Source organism: Spea bombifrons, chromosome 3 (assembly GCF_027358695.1).
Source record: "Spea bombifrons isolate aSpeBom1 chromosome 3, aSpeBom1.2.pri, whole genome shotgun sequence".
Lineage (NCBI taxonomy): Eukaryota > Metazoa > Chordata > Amphibia > Anura > Pelobatidae > Spea > Spea bombifrons.
In genome coordinates this window covers 79578796-79601550 of record NC_071089.1, presented here as the reverse complement: position 1 = coordinate 79601550, position 22755 = coordinate 79578796, and the positions used below count along the sequence as shown (strand labels likewise).

Below are 22755 nucleotides of genomic sequence, written 5' to 3'. Positions count from 1 at the left end.
TTCTTTTTTATTTCTCATTTTCTTTTACAGAGGGGTAACTCCTGCATCTCACCACACTCTCTTTCTTTTCTACGCTCTCTCGCAACCTCGCATACGCCTTCCCCCACCAGAGCCTACCCGCCTTGCCCTCAGGGACTGGGTCCTAGGGTTTTGACCACTAGCATGGTCATTTGGCTCAAGATTCGATGTGCTTACATCGGGCACCTGTTTGCCCTGTTTGATTTCTATTTTTGTTTATTGGTTCGTTTCTTTTGGTTCACATTTAGGGACGTATTTGCACCTTGTCTACTGCTGTTCTTCTCGCATATGTTGGGTATTCATGTCTGACACTCATGTTAAATGCACTTCCCTCAATGTGAGGGGATTAAACAAGCCACAGCAGAGATCTAGGCTACTTCATGTTTTACATTCCTACCGTACCAAGATCGCCTTCTTACAGGAGACACACTTTATACGCTCTAGGGAGCCTCGACTGCAGGATAGACACTTCCAATCCGCTTACTTTTCCAGTTCCCCTCATTCTAAAACTAGGGGTGTGGCGATACTACTACATAAATCTCTCCCCTTTCGCCTTCTTGAGGAGTGGAGGGATGAGGAGGGTAGAGGTCTGATGATTAAGGGATTTCTGGGGGTACATAAAATCTCGTTAGCTACAGTGTATGCTCCTAATAAGGACCAAGTGCCCTTTTTGGTGAAATTTCTCTCTAAATTGGCCGATTTTCAGGAAGGCATAGCCATTTACGGGGGCGACCTAAATATGGTCCTGGATCCCAGGCTCGACTGCTCTGCGGGGACGTCCCACATTTCATTTGTTAAAATTAAGCGTGTTAAACGTATGCTTCTCCTAAATCAGTTGGTGGATGCGTGGCGGATCCTTCATCCCTCTGTGCGTGATTACACCTTCTTCTCACCCCCCCATAATCGGTATACGCGTATTGATGCCCTTTTTCTTTCGCACCATCACCTCTCCTATCTCCACTCGGCTGATATTGGGTCGCAGACCCTTAGTGATCACGCTCCGGTACACCTTACCTTACGCATCCCCTTGCTCCCCCCGCGGGTTTGGTGCTGGCGCCTTAATGAAAAACTGATCGAGAATCCTGCGCATGTGGCGGATCTTATGTCCCATCTGAAGCACTACTTTGAGGAGAATTCTCTCCCTGACACCCCTGTCTCGACACTTTGGGAGGCTCATAAGGCGGTCATTAGGGGACACCTTATAAGACTAGGCACGCAGCTCAAGAGACTTAACCAGGCAGAGCTCTCCTCTTTATCCCGACGTATAGCGGAGCTCGAGCTCCAACATAAACTTTCGTTATCTGCAGGGATTTTGGAGCAGCTACGGGCGTTGCGATCCCGGCTCGCAGTCCTCTTAGACTCTAAACTACGTAGGAATTACCTCCTCGTCAGGAGGCAGTTTTATGAACTGGGCGACAAGCCTGGGAAACTGCTTGCGCGTGCGCTCCGCGCTAAGAGGGCAGCTGCGTTTATCCCCAAGATTAAGGATGACAAGGGGTCTTTGCGCCATGACACTAAGGATATTGCTGCCAGTTTTGCGCACTATTACCGGGAGCTCTATAACATCTCCCAGGGGCATGAACCTGATACTCATACTGCGTCGCTCATGGATGCGTATCTGACTAAACATCTCAAGAAGCGTATTTCGAGTGCGGATAGGGACAGCCTCAACTCTCCCATCACTCTGGAGGAACTAGAGAGGGCCCTTAAATCCTCCGCTCAGGGTAAAAGTCCGGGTCCGGATGGGCTCACCCTTCCCTATTATAAGAAGTTCTTCTCGGTACTAGGACCCCATATGGTCGCTCTTTTTAATTCGCTTGCCACTGGAGGCTCCCTTGATTCTCACTCTAATGTGGCTCACATCACAGTTATCCCAAAGCCTGGCAAGGATGCTGAATTATGTGGCAGCTATCGCCCGATTTCGTTAATTAATAATGATCTTAAGTTACTCGCGAAGGTTCTGGCCCTTCGACTCTCCTCGCTCATTCCGGCTTTAATACACAGCGACCAGGTAGGATTTGTCCCCGGTAGGGAAGCTAGGGACAACACGATTAAGGTATTGGACTTACTGGCACTGGCTCAGTATAGGCAGACCCCCTTCCTCCTGGTCTCCTTTGACGCAGAGAAGGCCTTCGACAGGGTCTCGTGGGCCTTCCTGTTTCGGGTTTTGGAGCGGTTGGGGTTGGGCCCTCATTTCATACAGCAGGTGCGGGCCCTTTACACCCTACCTTCAGCCTGTGTGAGGGTCAATGGTGTCTTATCTGAACGCTTTTTGTTGGCCAACGGCACGAGACAGGGATGTCCCCTGTCTCCTTTATTGTTTATTTTAATGATGGAGCCCCTCGCTAATGCTATCCGCTCGAACAGGGAAGTTTCTGGCCTTACGGTGGCGGGGATAGAGTATAAGCTTTCTATCTACGCAGATGATATGTTATGCTTGTTGTCTGACCCGCTTACATCTCTTACGCATGTCACGGCTGAGCTTCAGCGGTTTCATACGGTTTCACAGTACAAGATCAATATTCAAAAGTCCGAGATTCTGGGGTCTCATGTGTCTCCCTCCCTGAAAGCTACTATTCAATCTTCCTTTCCTTTTCGTTGGGTTGATAAATACCTGACCTATCTCGGTGTCCACATTCCGGCGGACCTATCGACCCTGGTTAAGGTTAATTTTGTACCACTTCTGTCTTCGGTCATTGCTGACCTCAGACGCTGGTCTGTCCCTCATATTTCCTGGTTTGGCAGGGTGGGTGTTCTGAAGATGAACATCCTCCCGAGATTTTTGTATTTGGTCCAATCGCTCCCTGTATATTTACCTAGACCCTATCTTAGGGCGTGGCGTAGAGCTCTCACCAGGTTTGTATGGTCTGGTCGCCCCCCCAGACTCGGCTATCGTTATCTCACGCGGCCGAAGGACTGTGGCGGATTGGGTCTCCCGGATGTTGAGGGGTATTGGATCGCTTCGCACGCGCGTCGGGTGGTGGAATGGGCGTCCTACGCTCCTCGGCAATGGGTTCAAATTGAGGATTCCTCCTTTGGGGCGGATATTTCGGCCGTTCCATGGTTGGCTGATGTTCACCGTCGTCCACTGATTGGTGACCACCCGACCCTGCGCCCCACACTTAGGGTGCTTCAATTTCACCTGAGGCGGTTGGGCTGGCTGGGGTCCCCAGGTCATCTGTATCCGATCTCCTCTAATCCGGCCTTTCCTCCGGGTGTGGGTTGCGGTGCTATTGGCCTCTTGTTGCCTGATGGTGTGAGGGTCCTCCGGCTCCACCACTTATTCCAGGATGGTGAGCTCCGGCCGATCTCCGCCGTATCCCGCATTACCCCGGTTCCTTTTAGCCTTATATTCCTGTACCATCAAATTAAACATTTCATGCGGACGTTGTCCCCTGCATATGACCCTGCGGCTCCGTCTACCCCCTTTGAGATTGTGTGTGATGATAGGGCTCGCCACGCCCACCTACTGTCCACTTTGTATCGTCTGTATGTGTCGCAATGCTCCCAGGCCAAGCCATATTTTCTTGGCCTCTGGGAGAGGGATCTGGGCTTCTCCATCGATGTTGAGGCATGGGCCAAAATTATGCTTCTTGCACATAAGGGAGCCATTTCTTCTAAACTTCAGGAAACATCTTACAAATTACTTACTAGGTGGTATAAGGTTCCGTCGGAGCTCCACCACTTCCTGCCCCAGGTCTCTCCGCAGTGTTGGCGCTGTGGTTCAGGTGTTGGCTCTTACCTTCATATTTGGTGGGACTGCCCCCTGATACGGCCCCTTTGGACAGCCGTTGAAGCGGTGCTCCGGGCAATAGTTGATCCCGATCTTCTCCTCACCCCTGGGATGGTTCTCCTACATCATACGCGGTCGAGCCTGGGCTCCTATAAACGATCTCTTACTATTCAGCTTCTCAACGCTGCTAGGGCCACTATCCCTAGGTTTTGGAAACAATCCTTCACTCCTCCGATCTCTGCCTGGTTGGCTTCTGTTAATTTTCTATGTCAAATGGAGGATTTGGTTATGTCAACTAGGGGCGATGGGTTTAGGAACGGTCTGAAGTGGTTGCCATGGCAGGACTTCCTCAGCTCACCCACCTTCTCTACGGTTCTGCCGGGTATCTCTGACTCCCCGCCGGCTCTAGCTCCTGTCTAGCTCTCCCTAGGCTCTATGCTGTGTCTGCCTTTACCAATTTAGGGTGTGTTTCCTACCCGGCACCTCCAATAACTGCAACTTGGTGCATTTTTTTTTTTTTTCTTGTCATACGTCCTTATTTTTTGTTTTATTTGGTTGTTCTTTGTTATTCGGTCCGTTTCACTTCGGCTATGATATGTTATCCTCTCAGTTTCTTCGAGTGTGACATGCCCTGCCTGGCAGGTCAGCTGCCTTTTGCAAGGTTTCTGGTTTTACATGCGTACTCTCCCTTGCATTACGCTCGTTTGTCGTGCTGTTTTATGCTGTGCCTGATGGACGTGTTAACACTTGTCATGCTTGTTTTATCACTCCTTTGTGCATCTAGAATTGTACTTTTTATTTGTGGTGATTGAACTGTTTTATATTCGTGTTTCAATAAACTGAGAATTGATAAAAAAAAAAAAGAAATAGGGAAGTAGAGAAAATGAAGGTTTTAGAAAGAAAGGAATAATAATACTACACTTAATGTTTAAATAAACAAGAATTGCCTTCTGCCCATTATATAATCAACAGCAAGGTAAAAATGTATTATGTGGAGAATAATCATTCTGTGCAAGCATTCTCATTGCTTGTATATTTGTGTGTGAATGCTGTCACACCTATAAAATGATACATTCCTGATTACGTACAAAAGATAATACATACAAATTAATCACATTACCTCATTAAATGGACATTGTATCATTTAATGGAAATCTAATGGAAGGGAGATGCACTCAAACAAAATGCATAACACAATCGTTAAATAGTAAAAAACGTAATTTCTATTACCAAAAGTAAGTAAAGCGTATAAAGCACCTACATGGATATATAGGCAAACATAGGAAAGCGGAGACTGTAAGAGAGATCCCTAATGTTTCGACTCAACAGGTCTTTATCAAGTTCTTTCTCTTGGTGCAATATGGCTCTGTCATTTTTTTTATTTATACATAATTAAGAATGCCTTTGTTTTTTTGTTTTCTTTCTTTTAACCATAAGCTTTTAAAGCTCTATACTAATGCTTTTGAACTGCTTCAATATATAGTCCATAAAAGTCCCTCTTTGTCTCCAGCACAAAGAGACAGCCTACATTATGAGTAACAGCCTGAGCAGTCTGCATTCTTGTTGCTTAGGACATGCTGGCTGAGTGTGATGGAATTTACAGTCAAAAATAGCTGGGGGGGGGGAGTGTGAGTTTGTCTACCTCTCTGTCCGTGATTTGTGTTTGTATGGATTTTATTTATCAGAGACTATAAAGCTTAACACAGCTATACCTTAATTCAATATCTACATGAGATCGGCCAAAGTAAAGGCAAAAGCATGTTTAATACAAAATAACGAGTGATTTTATTTGAAAAATACAATGTTTGTCTTTGTTTCTTCTGTAGAATTTGAACCTTGCAGTTGCACAGGACTGGTCTTCAGGTTTACAAAAGCTAATCTTGAAGAAAGAAAATGAAATCCGAGCTGCAGATCGCTGCAGAATCCAACTCCAACTGCCTGGCAAGCAGGACAAGTTAGTGGCATTTTTCTCGCATTCAGACTCCCTAAATTGTATCACAACATTTTAAAGCAATGATAGGTATCACTCAACTTTTTGTTTCATTTTTTAAAAATCTTTGCTTCTGAATATGTTTCAGGACAGGCCGTCCCACTTTCTTCACTGCTGTTTTTAATACATTTACTCCTGCTGCGAAACAGTCATGGATCAATAACCTACAGATGGCAAAGCTTGCCCTTGGTAAGAATCATAGCGCTGCATACAAGAAGCACAAAACGCCTCTTACTTTATTATATTTAGGATTCTGCTTGGCTCTAATGGATACCCTAATACTTCTGTACTTATGTGCAGTTCATAACAGATAGGGAGTGGGGTCTGAGAACACCCCGATGTGTGCTGCTGGTTAATCAGGGATATTCACCACTTAATGCCAAGCATATTTTCTATGTTCTGTGTTGTTAAATTGGACCAGCGGTGAAAGAGTTAAGCTGTTTATTGTCTCAAACTTGACGCATGGAGCCACACAACATGCTGTTTCTACCTAGCTCGTCACATTTATAGTTAAAAAGCGAGTCTCTAAAATATCCAGTAATCTCACAGAGAGAGCTATCTGAAAGACTTATCATGCTATTTGGAGAGATTGATATTCCCTTAAAACATGGCTTAAACACTCGCCTCCATACGCAGGATCAGAAGGCATGATAACCCATTACAGAAACATAGTCTTCTAGTGACGTCACAAAAGTATTCTGTGCGACAGCAAGCAACTATGTGTAGTGACAGTCTGATTCTAGCTATAACAATCTCTATTAACCCATTGATCCCAGTGTATATTGTATTTACAGTGATACACTGTTTGCATTACAATAAATGGGAAATGCAATGGGTATAGTAGTTATTTATCTATGTATGTGTATATAAAGTTAATCATGCTTTTTGTTAATGCAGTTGACGTGATTATTTGCATAACTATTTCCCTGGTCTGCTGGTGTTCAGCTCCTGAGGTTACTTTACTAAACCGTCTGAAGGCCAGAAGAGTATTTGTCTCACCATTTGAAATTTAAGGGCCAGCTGTGTTGTGAGAAGAGCTAGGTTGGCTCTGTTTTATTTTAAATTTTAAAATTAAATCACTGCACATTTATGATTTAGAAACTATATCCCATTGTAATAAAAAATAATTCAAATAAAGAAATCCAGGTAATTTCTGATTTTGTTTATTTCACTCCACTGTTTTTCTCACGTAGGAGAAGAGAACCAGCTGGGTTGGTTCTGTCTAGAAGATGAGGGAAACCATATCAAAAAAGAGAAGCACCCCTTGCTTGTTAAATATCTTCCAGTCATAATGTCAAAACAACAAGAGTTTAAGGTATTGTTTGTCATTTACTGCCACTCCTTTCACCCTTTTAACTCCATAATTTGTCTCACAATCACTGCATATGGGAATAACCAAGAGCAGGCTTTTTGGTGGACACAAGCATCCTATAAATGTTATCATGTACACTGGTGTCTATCATAGGCAATTTGCTGATTTATTCACTATGCTGTAAGTTTGCAGATGGGTTGTAGTGAATTGAAACATTTCAACTAACCACCTGAACTATGCATTGAAATGTACCGACTCTCATTCACACTCATGGTTTACTGGATTAGTAAGACTTTATTTTCCCCTTCTGCCCCATGTTCTATGTTAGCAATGAAGGTGCTCGGTTCCACTTCCATATATGTCTACATCGCTAATAACAAATCCCTATCCCTCTAGAATACTTCTCTTAAGGTAGCGCAGGATGTTGTTCCTTGTTATGGGGTGTATGAAATGGAGTCAGTGTTACTAATCATCAGTGGCTTTGCAGGTTAATAATACTTATATGGTTGTGTGTATTTATAGTCCCTGTATAAATGTGTGACCCACTTAGCATTTCGCTGACTTAATTTCAGATTGAATGTGCCATCTATAATCCTGAGCCTTACCTCTGCAGTGAAAATGATCCAGATACACTTTCTATGCATCATGGTTTTCTGTGGGTAAGTTAAGTACTTTAATAATTTAGTTTTCCTTGAACACTGTGTAAATTTTCTGATTTACATAAGATATAGCATAATATAGCCATGTAGTCATTGCTTTAAAAAGTCATGTCTAAGGAAAATGAATGGCATAGTATCTAAACAGTACAATATCACAGGAGCCAAGCACTCATGGCTTCTAAAATTTTACTAATGGCATCTTAACTTTTAATGTTACCTTAGTGTTGCATTTCTTCTTGGCTCTTTTAAAAACTTCAAGTTGGTTCCACAAACTTTAGGTCTGGTTCATGAAAGAGATTCATTCTGCTCTGCACATTTAACATAAAATGCTTTTGATGTAACAAAGTCAGGGCTACGTAATATAACGATTAAAAGCTTAAACATCCAGAGAAGCTGTGTATGTGCTATAAGTAGCTTTAATGTTCCTCTCCTCCTTCCAGCGAGTGTTGACTACAGTGATATAACTGAAAAATGTAATTATTTTGTATTTGCAATCTCCTTGGTAGTAGCTACAACCAACAACACATTTATTGGTCTTCTTTGTCTTCTCTTAACCCTAGATTGGCAGCTGCACTAATCAGATGGGTCAGATCGCTGTTGTGTCTCTTCACAACTGTAGCCCAAAGGTGTTAGAATGTTTCAATGTTGAATCACGCATCCTTTGCATGGTCTATATCCCCGGGGAAGATAAACAAAAACAATTAAATGGTGTCCCAGATACAGAAAATGGGTCTTCTCGAGCACCAGATGTGCCTACAATTTGCCTGGGGATGGAAGAGGGAAGGTAAATATTATTAATTGTGATGCATCCTCTCTGTTTGGAATTCACATCAAGGATGGTGGACAACTGATAAGCCTTAACACTATTTCTCCTTAAAACAGTGTTTTCTACAAGGGTATTTTCTTTCTTTCAATATCACATATGAACATTAAGAAACACTCTGACTTAACAACTTCTTTGTAGCAATACATATGTTTTTCTAAATTAGACAGGGTATTGATATACTGATGGCTCTTTTCCGTTGCCTGGTTACTCATGCATTTATTGCTGGCATTGAGTATGCCAGCTTTAGAAAGTGTTATATAATGCTACATAATATATAGTAATGTTGAATGGAATACATATTTATATATATATGGATAGAGCATTGCCTCCAATGTGGGAGCCTGGGGTTCAAATCCCAGCTGGAGCCTGCCTTGCCTTACCTTAATAGGGATCCTTGGGCATGAAATTAAAGAGTCATGCTAGTTCGGGTGTCTCCAGTATTAAGCAGATCGGCATGTTGAGGAACCACAAATGGGCTACTGGACAAAACCATGCATGGACAAGATTCTGGAACTGATAGATTGCTACTACCTAATTAGAGGGCATATATGAAGTGTATGAGAGAACTGTGAATGGATAGAAGACCTACATCCACACCAAGGGAGAAACAGTTAGTTACAATGCTTTAACATGGATTTCACAACTTCAGATCTACCAACTGCACAATACAGCCCAGATGCGAGGAGACCCAAACAGATGCAGTAAGACCCAGAAGAACAACACACTGTGTAGCCAGAACTTCACTACTACCTCTGCCATTACATAGCACAGCAGTTGAGGTGAGACATAAGATCATAGATAAACTAGCTACACCTAATATACACCTCCCAACCATCCCTACTACCACCATAACTGATATATGATATAGCTGCTGTAATCCTGGAAATGCTTGGCTACACATGCAGGAATCCCAAGAGAACATACCCTTCATGGAAGATGAGATTGGAAGCCATGATGAAGGAGGCTGTAGAATTACAGAAGGGTGTGAAGATTAAGAACAATACTCTCCTACTGGAAAAATACAAGGGCCTAACGCCATCTGAAGCCTTAGAGACTTCTAAACAAAGGCTTACAGAACTGCCTACTAGACTAAGGAAATACACTAGAAAAGCAGAGGCCCAGAAATATAAATGCTCTGTTCTAAGAACCTTCCAAGCAGAAGCTGAACGGTACTGGATAGACATATGGGAGAAAGAAAAAACACATAACACTGGCTACAGGACCTGAGAGCAGACCACAGCAATTTGCAAGAACAGGAACCATCATAGCCACAAGCTATCAGAACACTCTGTCCAGAAGAGTGCAGTGCTAGGAACAGCTAAGATACTATGCAGAACCCTCAAACTCCCAGGCCTCTGGTAGAGGACCCAAGGTTGAGAAAGACACATATCACCCATAGGGGTGAGAAGGGATTTTTTATGTGTGTGTGTGTGTGTGTGTGTATATATATATATATATATATATATATATATATATATATATATATATATATATATATATATATATATATATAATATACCGTATTTATCGGCGTATGACACACTGACCAAACGCCACACTGGGCACTTGCTTGAGAAGATACAAACAAATCAATAGACGTCGATTTTGTTACTCTTTAGGGATTTAATCTCTTACATTAGTTCTGCATTGCGACATAAAGCTCAAAAGAAACTTTTTGAAATAGACTGATTAAATTGTCCTTTTTTTCTTTTCTTTTTTTCTTTCTTTAGCATATGTGTATATAAAAGTAGTCAAGGCTTTAAGAAGGTTCGGCTGCAACACTTTTTCACACCTGACAAATCAACTGTCATGAGTCTTGCATGTTCCTACCGATGTCTGTATGCTGGCCTTGTGAATGGAAATCTTGCAATCTACTCAAAGGCAGAAGGTAATTAAAATAAGTGTATATTATAAGAAGTATTTAAATGTTATGTTGCAGGATTGATTGAATGTCATATAGACCCATGGCTTCATTTAGTTTTACAAAAAAACTAGACTAAGTGAACCATCAACCTTGAATCTATAGCTTCAGTATTACTTATACACACAGACCATGCACCACCTTCTTTCTTTTTTGTGTAATAATATAGTAAAACTAACCACTTCCTGGCAGCCAGGTCAGAGAGAGAAGAATTGTTTGACATTAAGTGAAATGTCCATTAAAAAGACAAGATTCTCAAAAAAAATTTGATCAAAAGAGTATACCTTGACCTACATGGCCCTGTCATATGTAGCTCATGGTATACTATTTCTCTAAGTTTTTAATGCATCTTAAATAAAAGAACGGTTAATAGACACTGTGGTAATGGAATGATGGAACAATTTTGATTATAATCTGGCATACAGCAGGCCACGGTGGACCTTTATAATTATTTATTGTGTTCTTTATGTGCAATTCTGATATGAGTTTGATTGGAACTGTAAAATAGTGGTTCAATAACTTTTGTAATACAATAGAAACAAAATTCACAATATATATATATATATGCACAAACACTGTTCAGATTGTCTAGAATGACTGTTCTCTCCGTGTCTTTTGGCCTCGGGTTCGATAAAAAAAAAAGACTTTGCTGAAATAAATGTTTTGGTTTTTTTTTTTGTTTTTTTTTACTTGAATTTTTTAAATTGTTTTATTAAAGCAGCAGCAGCTGTATAGATTATTTTCTTGCAAATGCTCTTAAGTGCTCACTTTAATCATGAGTTAATTTCCATTTGATATTTGTATTAGATTGTAAAATTATTGACACAAGGCAATGTCATTGACCTTTTTGCACTATAGGATTTTATCAGTGGAAAAAACACTGGAAAAATGCATGTAGAGAGTTCAGGAGAAAGGATGTTTAGCATATGAAGGCATTATTAGCAAGTTAGTGGAAGCCTATTTATGGTAATCCTGAACAAAAGGGACCAAATATCTATCATAGCCATTAAAGTGCATCTGATAGCTTAAGTTTCCCCTTAAAGTATCCTCTTCTTTAATGCTTTAATGATTTACACTATTAGCATGTGCCCTCTGCTACAGTTGTAATCCAGGCACTTGTATATACAGTATATGTCATAAGTATATGGTGTGACAAACCCTGTAGCACAAGGGCCATAAACATCACAGTTAAGGGTCTTAAGCACAGTCCTCTAGGGCAATCAGAGCCAGGAACAACAGTTTGAAGCAAAACCGTGCTTTATTTTTAATCGCTCAAACCCCAAAACCAAATCATAAAAACAAAACCTAGTTCCCAATTGGAGCCCTCTCTAACTAAACTATGCTGGTCCAGACTGACCAGCCTAATCACCCACTACCTCAACTTCCCAGCCAGACCCAGCTATGCCAGGCTTTGGAAAACCTCCCCCAGACAGCACACAAAATGTCCAGGCAGGTATTGCCTCACTTGGCTCTAGGATGGTCCTCTTGTGCAGGGCCTCTCCTTGCCCTGGGAGCTCAGGGAAACTTCCTCTTCCCCCAACAGTCTCCCTGAGTATCAGGCTCCAGGGGTTTTTAATGCCCAGCACCTGTGCCTGATGCCGGCCTCATAGAAATCCCGTACTGGATTCTGCGGACTTCTAGCCTCCTGGAAAGGCCGGCATGGATTTTCCACAGAATGGGGGAATGGAGCATTGGCCCACCCTACTCTCCAATTGCTCCACCCCAGGGACTTATATGTATAATCTGCATAGCAGCTGTACTCAGATGCTATGCTAATCATCTCCCTGGGGTTCACAATTTCACAATGGTCAGTCTTAATGTGAGGGTTTCTTTTTTCTTGTCTCCGTTAATATTGACCTATTTTCCTGTGATGAGATATTCTTTCTACAAGGCAAGGAAAGCAGATTGCTAGGAAATAGCATACACTTTAGTAATTTTAAAGTGCCAAATTCGATTTCCTGTGATGTCCTCTCGCCCGATCCTACACCAAAAGCACCACGATTATGGCGAAAGTTCACCTTAGGGCAAAATGGTGGTGCTTTCAGTGACATCCTCTCACCCGATTGGAGGATGGAACATAACCTGGCGCAAGGATCAGTGGGAGAGGACATCACTGGAAGCACTGTCATTTTGGCGGAAAGTTCGCACTGGGTTATTTCAAAAAGAGTTTCTTGATATGCTACTTCCTTTTTTTTTTTTTAGATGGATCCTGGAATGTTGACACTCCAAAGTTGATAAAATTAGGAGTATTACCAGTCCGGAGTCTCTTGGTGATGGAAGGAACGATTTGGGCTGCTTCTGGTGGACAAATATTTGTTATCAATACAGAAACACAGGCTGTAGAGGTAATTAATCCCATAAAATAATATAGATTAATAATGTTGTTATGGCTGTCTTCATATTTGTAACCAATAGATTAGTTTACTCTTATTATAACAAAATGAATTTTAACCTACCCAACCTCCTGCAAACAGAAGATATTTGACTACAACAGCAATGATAATTTATCATGTGATAAGGAATCAAAGATTATATAGAATTACATTAGAATACAAACTTTATTACCTAACTGAATTAAATTAGAGTGTGAGCTTTATTAGTAAAGTGAATTACATTAGAGGGCGAGCTTTTGGGAAGGCAGAATTTCATCCCTTGGACCCAGGCAGCACAATGTTTTGGGCCACCCTAATTCCACCATTATAATATTTAATGACAACTGAACCATCCCTTTATGAAAAAAATGATGAGAACCCTTTCCTGAATGACTTGTGGTTATCCATTCACTCTATAGATGGGTGTCAGTGCAGAAGACTGCAGTAGAAACTGTACATTTATGAATGTGAAACAAAACCTGACCTGCTTCACTTTTCCATTAACAATGGCCTACTGTGGCTTTGTGACCTTCTGGTGCGAAGGTTGGAAAGAGTTGTATTTTTCCATAGCAACCAACAAAATTCCTCATTACTCAATATTCCATTAGTTTGTCATCATGATAAGACCACTTTAAAAAAAGTACAGGGCTACATACTGTGCCTATGCATTGTACTTAGTAATCATTAGTTAACTTTAATGTTACTGGTGAGGGGTTGCCACTTCACTGATCATTAAGTTTAATTATTGGGAGAAGTATTTGAAGGTTGTGCGTGCTTTCAGAGATTTGGCACAGGTCATTAGGTCCATTATAGCTATCTGCAATTTTGAGAGTTCCAGTGGTAGATCTGAGAGGAACATTACAACCAGCAGATCTAGGTTATTAGTTTTGATCACATTAGTAAATAAAGATCGTACAGGCTCATATATTCGGGGGGTTATTTTTTTTACAATTAGTAACCATAAACATGTTCTAACCGAAAATAAATGGCTTACTTACAACTCCACTTCACCTATGTGCACAGTCATGCCTCCAACGCTGTTTTCTTAGTACCTACCCTTTACATTGCTGTGATTAGTATGTATAAGTGTCATACAAAGATAGGTTGGAACGTGAAATGTTCGGATCCGATTACTGCAAATATGTGTAGGTGTTTTCAGGGAAATCCATCCTGAAATGTCTTTCATTTGCTATAAAATTCCTTTAATCTGCAAGTAAGAGCATGCGTGAGATCTTTGATCATTAATCACAGCTGAGCTACACCCTCCAACATGTAATATTAGACCCTGCAGTGATATTAAGTGTTTTAGTTAAAGGTATGCAGCACGTGTATTACACAAGACCAGTGAAATCACAATGATTATCTATACATACACGTAGGAGCAGGAATAAAACAAACAAGCAAATTATGATCATAAAGGTGTCTGTCAATGAAATTATAGTGCATTTTGAGTTAGTTACTATAATTCATAAGTACTAATAATTCTATTACCTATATACTGTGTTAAATCTTTAGAAGTTATATACTGTGTGTGTTTGTGTGTATATGTATATACTGTATAATTACTTTTATTCTTATCTTGTCTAGCACCAGTTCGATGCTCACCAGGAGGAAGGCATGGTGGTCTCTCACATGGCCGTGGCAGGAGTTGGAATCTGGATTGCTTTCACCACTGGATCCACACTGAGGTTGTTCCACACAGAGACATTTGAGCACCTGCAAGATATTAACATAGCAACTCCAATACACAACATGCTACCAGGTAATTTAGTGTACTGCTAAACCAGAAATAGATCATTTTAGACCAAGAAAAAGATGCAAAAAAAACCCAGCTGCTCCAAACTTGGGGCGACAATGTAACAATATCCAGAGAACACATTTAATGTATACTTAATAGCGTATTTGTGTTGTTTCTTCAAAAGATTACCTTGTGAATCTTTCAAAATTAATGCTTTTCTTCTTGAAACAAAACCCGTATACCGTAAACAAAATAGAAAATGAAATAAATAATAGTAAAGTGGTTCTGAGTCGGTTACCAGAAGAAGGAAACAAGAGATATAATCTGATAGAGATAATATTTCACATGCATCCAAAATTAAGATGTTGAAAAACTATTAGTTGAGCAATGCTTTTTATTGTAAGGCCAAGCATAAAGCAAGCTATCTCTTTGTCTGCTTTACTGTAACTTCCTACACTTATCAGCCCCGCTGTGATGTAATGCTAATGAATGTGCCCCACCGCAGTCGTGTAGTGGATGGACTGTCAAAATACATACACACAACATTTTCTCTCCGCAGTGGAAACGGGCACATCTGACAGGATAAACAGAGTTCATTCAAGCTATATTTTCCTGGCCTTCAGCTGCTAAGTGGTGGTCTACGATGTGCCACTACTATGTAAACCTCTCAGGGTGCTTAGAAAGATAATGTATTGCTCCTGCTCTGTCATTTTGTCATCTAACAAAACAAAGATAGTAATGCCACTTGTACATTGAAAATGGTGACAGCTTTTTTTCTGTGTCATTATCTTTGTGTATTATGGCCACAAAGTTCACATTCCAGGTAATCAGATGCCCTCACCCCAAAGTTATAGCACTTAAATCAGCTCCTCATCTCCTGCCGCTATTGTCGCACACCAGACACCGTAAAAGCCTTCATAGTAATTCTGGAGTAGGAAAACTGAAAAGATGCAACACTGTACCAAATAATTCTGTGTCCTTGGTGTCTGTTCTGTGGCCATGTGTAGATTTACAAATAAAAGTTGGTGACCCAGATCCATCAAATTGCCACACTACCCCTAGACCTATTCTGGCGGAGAAGGAAAGAGTCTGATCTGCAGTTTTTATAATTCAGGATTTCGCCAGCAAAATAAAATAGCTTTATGTCAGCATGGGCGTGCCTAAAAACGGTCCTGCTTTTGAAGAATTCAAGGTCCCCACAATCTACAGGTCATTTAAAAATATTGGAGCAAATCCATTATTGTCAATAATGCAATTTTGAGGTTTGAACAGCTGACTGATGCATGTGCTGCCTGTTATGTTGTCTAAACAGTTACATTATTGGGAAGAAAACAGCAAATGGCATTCATTATTTTCTGATAATGCCCTGCATTGACCCGAATACCATTAGTTGTGAGGTCACGCTTACAGAATAACTTTCCAGAAACATTTAATGGATTGTAGATTTTGTATGGAGTTCACGTTTATAAAAATATACATAAATAAAGGAATATAATAGTTATGATCACAAATGTGTTAATGAACAAAAACCTATTATAGTGATATACTGCTTAATCTGCTTATAATATGTTATGGGTTGGGTGCAAACATATATGTGATGGATGTGGAATGGTTAAACAAGCATACAGTAAGAAAACCCACTATTCTCTGATGATTTTTTAAGTCACGTTTTGTTTTCTGCGGGTTGTATGGATAAGCCAACAGGTTTGTAAACTAATGTGTCATACCCTAACCACCAGTAAAATATATACTTGCTAAAGTAGACATTGGAAAGCATTGTTTCCCCAAGGATGTTCATGGTGGCAACAGTTCTCAGCTGTAGTTATTAGCTTTATTGTCATTATGCCTACGTTTTTGTTTTATTACAGCAAATAGCTTAGCATGAGAAGGTGGTATATTCACTCAGTACCTTAATTCATTGGTCTCTGGACAGTAAATATTGCCACGGTCATAAGTAATTCACAACTGATAGTAGTTATATGTAGTATGTTACAACCCTCTGCAACCCTTCTGCCTGCTTTTGTAAAATTACTTTCAGTCTAGTGGTTAATTTAATAAAAAAAGACACATCATAAATAGCTCCTTCTTGGGTGCCATTCTTTGTTATACCAGACCCACCTTCACCAAAAGTGTCCTGGTTTCGAAATGTTGGAGGATTTGTAGCCCTGCAGATGCCTTTCTGATTTGGCCCACACTTTATATCCTCTTCAGAAATGTAGTCAGATGAGATATTAGGCAAAATAAATTAAAGACAAGAAATTTATGAAGAAAACACTGAATCAGTAAGTTGTTTTTTTTGGTGTTATTTTTTACACATATAACATGTAAAAGCCATTTTCCACTGTTCTTAAAGTTACACTGCTTATTTTTTTTTAATAATATATCTCTTTAAGCTAAGTATGCAACACTTATTGTTACAACAGCAGACTTATTTATAGCTATAATTGTCAGTTGTATTAACACAGATGCTTCCTGTTGAGAGTATTATGTCAGAATTTCAAAGGAACGCCTTGTGCCATATGTGCCATTACAACTAAGGTCTAAGGTTAATTGTTAGATCTTTGATTTTTGTTCACAGGTGTGTTTTGTGTTGGAACAATGCTTGAACCTTTACCAAGTGATTTTGGAAATACATGTTAAACAGATTATTTTGAAAAAGATAGGCCTCGGTTCCAATATATATACACACACACAGATATACAAAAGTTTGGGGTCACTTAGACGTTTCCTTGTTTTTGAAAGAACAGCCAATTTTGTCCATTAAGATAACATCAGAAATACAGTGTATATGTTATTAATGTGGTAAATGACTATTGTAGCTGGAAACGGCTGACTTTTAATGGAATATTTTCATAAGCATACAGAGGCCCTTTATCAGCAACCATCACTCCTGTGTTCCAATGGCACATTGTGTTCACTAATCCAAGTTTACGTTTAAAAGGAAAATATGATTGTTTAAAAACCCTTTCGCTATGTTAGCACAGCTAGTGCACGGTAGTGTTTATTATACCTGTGTGTGTTTGTGTATATATTGGAACCAAGGCCTATCTTTCTCAAAATAATCTGTTTAACATGTATTTCCATGGTAGTGACAGATGAGCTTTTAAGAATTTCTCTGTAAATCCTACATGTACTAATAAGCAACCCATATTGCATATGGCAGTTAGTTACGTTGAAACACACTTGACAGACTCGTTTATAGTAAAATGTTTATAGTAAAAATACTTATTCTGGATGATATAATCATGAAAAAAATCCCATGGATGCAGTTGAATAAAATGTTTGTGTAGGCGGTTGCCTCATTAACATCCCCTCTCATTCAGCCTTTCTGTTCCTGACAATGGCGCATTGTGAAGCTAACTGCACTCTGAGCTATAAAACACCAGTGTATGTGTCAGGCTAGCCTTCTGAATCCCGAGGCTGCTTTCTGGATTTCAGTTGATTCAATGAACAATCAACTAAAGGGTTATAGTAGCAGTCGCTCTCTACTGTGACTAAATGCAGGTTCATATTTATAATGTAATGATCCAAAACACATCTTGAATAATGCAATAATCGAGTGTTTCGAAATCTTTTCTCTGACCAAATGCTAAATGTGAGGAATGTAGAAAGTACTTACTTCTACAACTTGGTCCTGCTGACTTTAGACATTTCTGAGGTAAATGCGTAAATGAAAATTTAAAGGAGAAGAGGTCATAGTCTAAAAGTAGAGGATCGGAGGTCTAGATGTAATGTTAGGGATGTTTCTTAATCACTGAGGGTGTCCGACACATTTGAATATATGCAAATTAAAAATGAATGTATGTATTTGCTTAGTGTTTGGCTGGCAGAATGTATATTTTTCAAATAACACAGCAGAGTGATTTTAAAGCAGGATTGACAGTGATTTGTTAATTCGCAATCTGGATTACCGTTTGGGCCCTGTTTGTCTTCCGTTTTTAATGTATGCCTATCATTCTGACTCTGTATGGACACTTAATAACATTTTATTCTTAGTTTTATTAACTTTAACTTTTATTCTTTGTTTATAAAGGGCAACAGCGTGTATCAGTGACTAGTTTGCTGGTTTGTCATGGTTTACTAACGGTCGGCACAAATCTTGGTGTTATTGTAGCCTTTCCTGTGCCTCGCCTACAAGGGATTCCAAAAGTAACTGGTAAGTGGTGTACAAATATACACAGTGCTAATATTACTTTATTGTCATAAGGCAGTGATGTTATAGATTGCATTGATGGGGCTCTCAGGGAGGAGTTCACATAGACGAGTACATACATTGTGGCTAATGGGGGAGGGGAAATTGATCAGCTAAAGTGTCAGAGGAAATACATGTAGTGATTAGCAAGGAACTAAGAATATCTTAAATCACAAGCTTTTTTTAAATATTGTTATTGGGACTTTATGGCCATATACATGTTTGTGTTAAAGGTGGACATATCTAATTTGGGTACAGTTTGTCTACACAACAGAACTTGCAAAAACATCATCTCAAAAAGGTGCTCTTAAAAGTGTGTCTAAAGACAGTTTTTGGAGTATTACTCCCCCTACAATTGTATATTGTGATAGGTGACCATTCTAATTTGCAATGTATTTGTCTAGTTTAATGTAAATTAAATTTGTTTCAACTGGATCAAGGATATCACAGGAATTAGTGTTTAAACTGAATTATGATTTTGTGCATTTGTTTTTCTTGAGAATTCAAATAGGGAAGACATTCTCATGATAATAACAATCCAAATGGACATTTTACGTTATCTGACATTTGACCTTAAAGAGACGAAATGCTGAATTGTGATATAAAATGTAATATAGGTGGAACTGTCAATATATGTAGAAATCACTGTCTGTTCAAACATCAAGAGTGGACATTGGGGTTTACTTTTAAATGGGACATACTGTGATGGGATGAATATTCATTAGACTTAGAGGCTCATCTCCTCCAAATGTCCAATTTCACACACTGTACACATATTTTAGGTTTTTTTTTATTTATTATGGTCTTGGACAATGTTTGTATAAATGGGTTATTTTGCAAATCTGCTACTCTGCATGATGGGCAATTCTTCACCCAGCAAAGTGCAGATTTCATGTTTATTTTTTAGAAAATGAGACTACAAAGTCGCTATCTTAATGGAATGTCTAATCTTTATTTGTCTTGTAACTTAGAGCATAGAACACCCGATGATCTTGCTTGTTTAACAGTTATGTCACTGTTTTGTTTTGCCATGTTTTCTCTGCTCCTTCAAGCGGCTTTTATTTTCTTGACAAATTCACTCTTTAATTTTCAAGAAACTCTGCAAGTGATCGCATCATTTTACTTTCTCAGAGGCCAAGATAAAGTTTTTATATCCACCAACATAAATTCATGTCAAATTCTTAAGCTGAAAGCAAGGTTATTGTGCAATTGACTAGCATAGTATGTCGAGTTCTAAATGACCATCTAGCATCCTGGGAATTATGGGAGATTTAGTTCTAACCATTGCCATCACCTGGCTATACCTAGCCTAGTGGATATATGGCCACATATGGCTAGATGGCACTAGGATATGGATGCAGTCTAGTAAAATGTTATATCTCTTGCATTAGACGTAAGAGAGTGATTTTAGGGTTCATGGCACTGGTATATGGATGCAGACTAGTAAAACATTATATATTTTTCGTCCAAACACATCTCCTGCATGACATTTTGCTGGGGGATGAAGAGAGGGTCAATCTAATTTGGAGGATTCTGCAAAATAGACAACAGAAAAGCTTAAAGTGACCATACAGGCATATGGCTATTCTAAGTCTAAGACAAGACCAAGGACTGATTAGAGTTTGAGACTTTACATCGGGAACAATTTGCAGACTAGATGGGCCAAATGGTTCTCATCTGCTGTCAGATTCTATATTCATATGTTTCCAAGTGTATATATAAATGTAATTTGGCTTTAGATTTAAATTAGCCTATCAACAGCCCGCAAGACGTTAATAAGGTTCTAGTGGCATGCCTATAGTCCATTTCCCTAACATACTTCACTCATTGTATGTAAAAAGATAACACGTGTGTGAATGGCCAGGATTCTCCATTATTATCCATACTAATAGATTAGCAGAAAAGAAAACATTTTTAAAATTATATTACATTTGAAAACAGGTTTATGGTTAACCTTAGTGACAATACAGGAGTAACATGACGTGTGCAAATCAATGACTCACATCCTTAAGTATACAAAAAACATTTAGCAAAACAAACATTGTGTTCATTTGTTATTGGAGCATTCATGGGAAGCACATTGAAACTCAAAGAAGCTTTGTTTTCAGTGGATAGAAAAAAGTAGACCGATTAGCAAGGAAATTCTTACATAGGATCCATCTATCATCATAGTTTAGATCAGGGAACACTGTGAACAATACTAATCTCTGGTGTGCTGGAAAACTTTCGACAAAACCCCCAGTTGACATGGACACTGTAGTGCTTCTGTGGTCTCTGGAAACGTTGCTTACTTGCCAGAAAGACAAAGCAAAACATGTATGACTGGCAACACATATGATGAGCTGTGACAAGGTAGCTTGTAAGACAAAATAATCTTTTAGCTATAGGCTAGAGCTCTATCTCCATGATAGTTTTAATAGTGCAATATAGAATAATGTGATCACCCCCAGAAAAATCACTTAAAACATGAACAAACAAAAACTGTGTAGTGTAGGATTCTTTTTTTGCCCATATGACAGTATTTGGAGAAGTTCTATGAATCTATGCTTATCCACACCTCACACATACTGAAATTCAGTACAATCTGCTGCATGTAATAGTTTGATACATCCAGGCACACTGGTACAGTTGCACCAACCTAAGGTAATATTAACAAGTGTATTACTTCTTTTTTGTTTACAGGAAGGGGAATGGTATCATATCACGCGCACCATGGCGCTGTCAAATTCCTTGTCATGGCTACTGCTGTACACAAAAAGCACAAGAGGACGCCAAGCAGATGCAGTCAAATTTCAAACCAGGAACTCAAAAACGAAGATTTACGTAACGCCTGTGTTCAGCAAAACGATGAAGGGACTACATCTTCTACAGGAAATCATGACAGTGCCGTTTGGCTTGGAGGATCTTTGATGTCAGTTGCACAAAAAAGTGACTTGTCTTCTTCTTCTGGTTCTTTAACCTTATCCCATGGATCAAATTCATTCGAAACTGGAAAAGAAGATTGCACTTTGTATGATCTTTTGGATGACCCAAGTCTTCCAGCTCAAAACAATACAAGACAAAAAAGCAGGAAGATAAAAGCAGACTCTGTCTTGGTAATATCAGGAGGACAGGGCCACAGGAGAATAAACAAGAAGCTTAAGCCGCAGAGGCAGGAAGAGCTGGTCTCTTCTGCTATGGTTTGGCAGATACCATTGTTGCACATTTAAAGTGGATAGAGCATCATTTCAGATTGTTGGTTATTGAAGCTTTTCAATATCACCAAAAAAACATTTTTCATGTAAATATACAAGATAATAAATCTAATCTAATATGTTGCAAATATATGGATCCTTATATGAACATCTTAAACTTATTTTTTTAATCTGTCCGTTGCAAATGGGTAAAGTCTCCCAATCACAGTGTTTTTTTAAATGAAATGTTGGCATCAAGTATATTGCCTGTCAAGAGTGTCTGCCAATGTAATATCCAACACTAACTTGGTGTTTTTATTACTCTGAATGCTGCAATATGCTTTTGTACTGTCTGATCTGCTTGCAGGTACAATGGCGGGCCTGACAGTGTGAATTTATCTGTAAACTAATTTGAGAAACCTTTGGGAATATGAGAAGCCATGTGTATCATAATGCTATATAACCACAGGACATGATTCAAGTTAAGATTCAGTGATTCACTCACGTGTAGAGATTACTATTAATTCCAGACATTTACCATCACCACAAAGACATCGAATTTCATCCACTGATATCCATTCCCTTGTTTTCTTTGATCTATTATCTTTACACTAAGGCTTGTAGTAATATATTAATTTAACATGATATTGAGTCTTATGTACACAATAAGCGTGGTTTGATGGTTCCAAATAAATACCACCAAATCAGAACATTTTATATGACACTATTAAAAAAGCATAATTAAAAAAATGGGATGTGTGCTGTTTTACATTTTTTGACAACTGAGCCCTGCTGTTTATTGATTGCATAATTGTTGTAAT

At 39.4% G+C, this 22755-nt stretch overlaps 1 protein-coding gene across 1 annotated transcript in view; it reads left to right on the top strand.

The window, feature by feature from the left end:
- ARHGEF10 (Rho guanine nucleotide exchange factor 10) overlaps positions 1–22071 on the top strand; it is a 62429-nt gene extending 40358 nt beyond the window's left edge. Inside the window, exons 20-29 of the mRNA XM_053460360.1 lie at positions 5578–5705; positions 5830–5930; positions 6935–7056; positions 7626–7712; positions 8273–8496; positions 10269–10426; positions 12662–12804; positions 14419–14593; positions 18603–18725; positions 21444–22071. Of these exons, the coding sequence (XP_053316335.1) occupies positions 5578–5705; positions 5830–5930; positions 6935–7056; positions 7626–7712; positions 8273–8496; positions 10269–10426; positions 12662–12804; positions 14419–14593; positions 18603–18725; positions 21444–21970 (1788 nt within the window). The 3' untranslated portion in view covers positions 21971–22071. The remainder of the gene's footprint in view (positions 1–5577; positions 5706–5829; positions 5931–6934; positions 7057–7625; positions 7713–8272; positions 8497–10268; positions 10427–12661; positions 12805–14418; positions 14594–18602; positions 18726–21443) is intronic.
- The last annotated feature ends 684 nt before the right edge of the window (positions 22072–22755 follow it).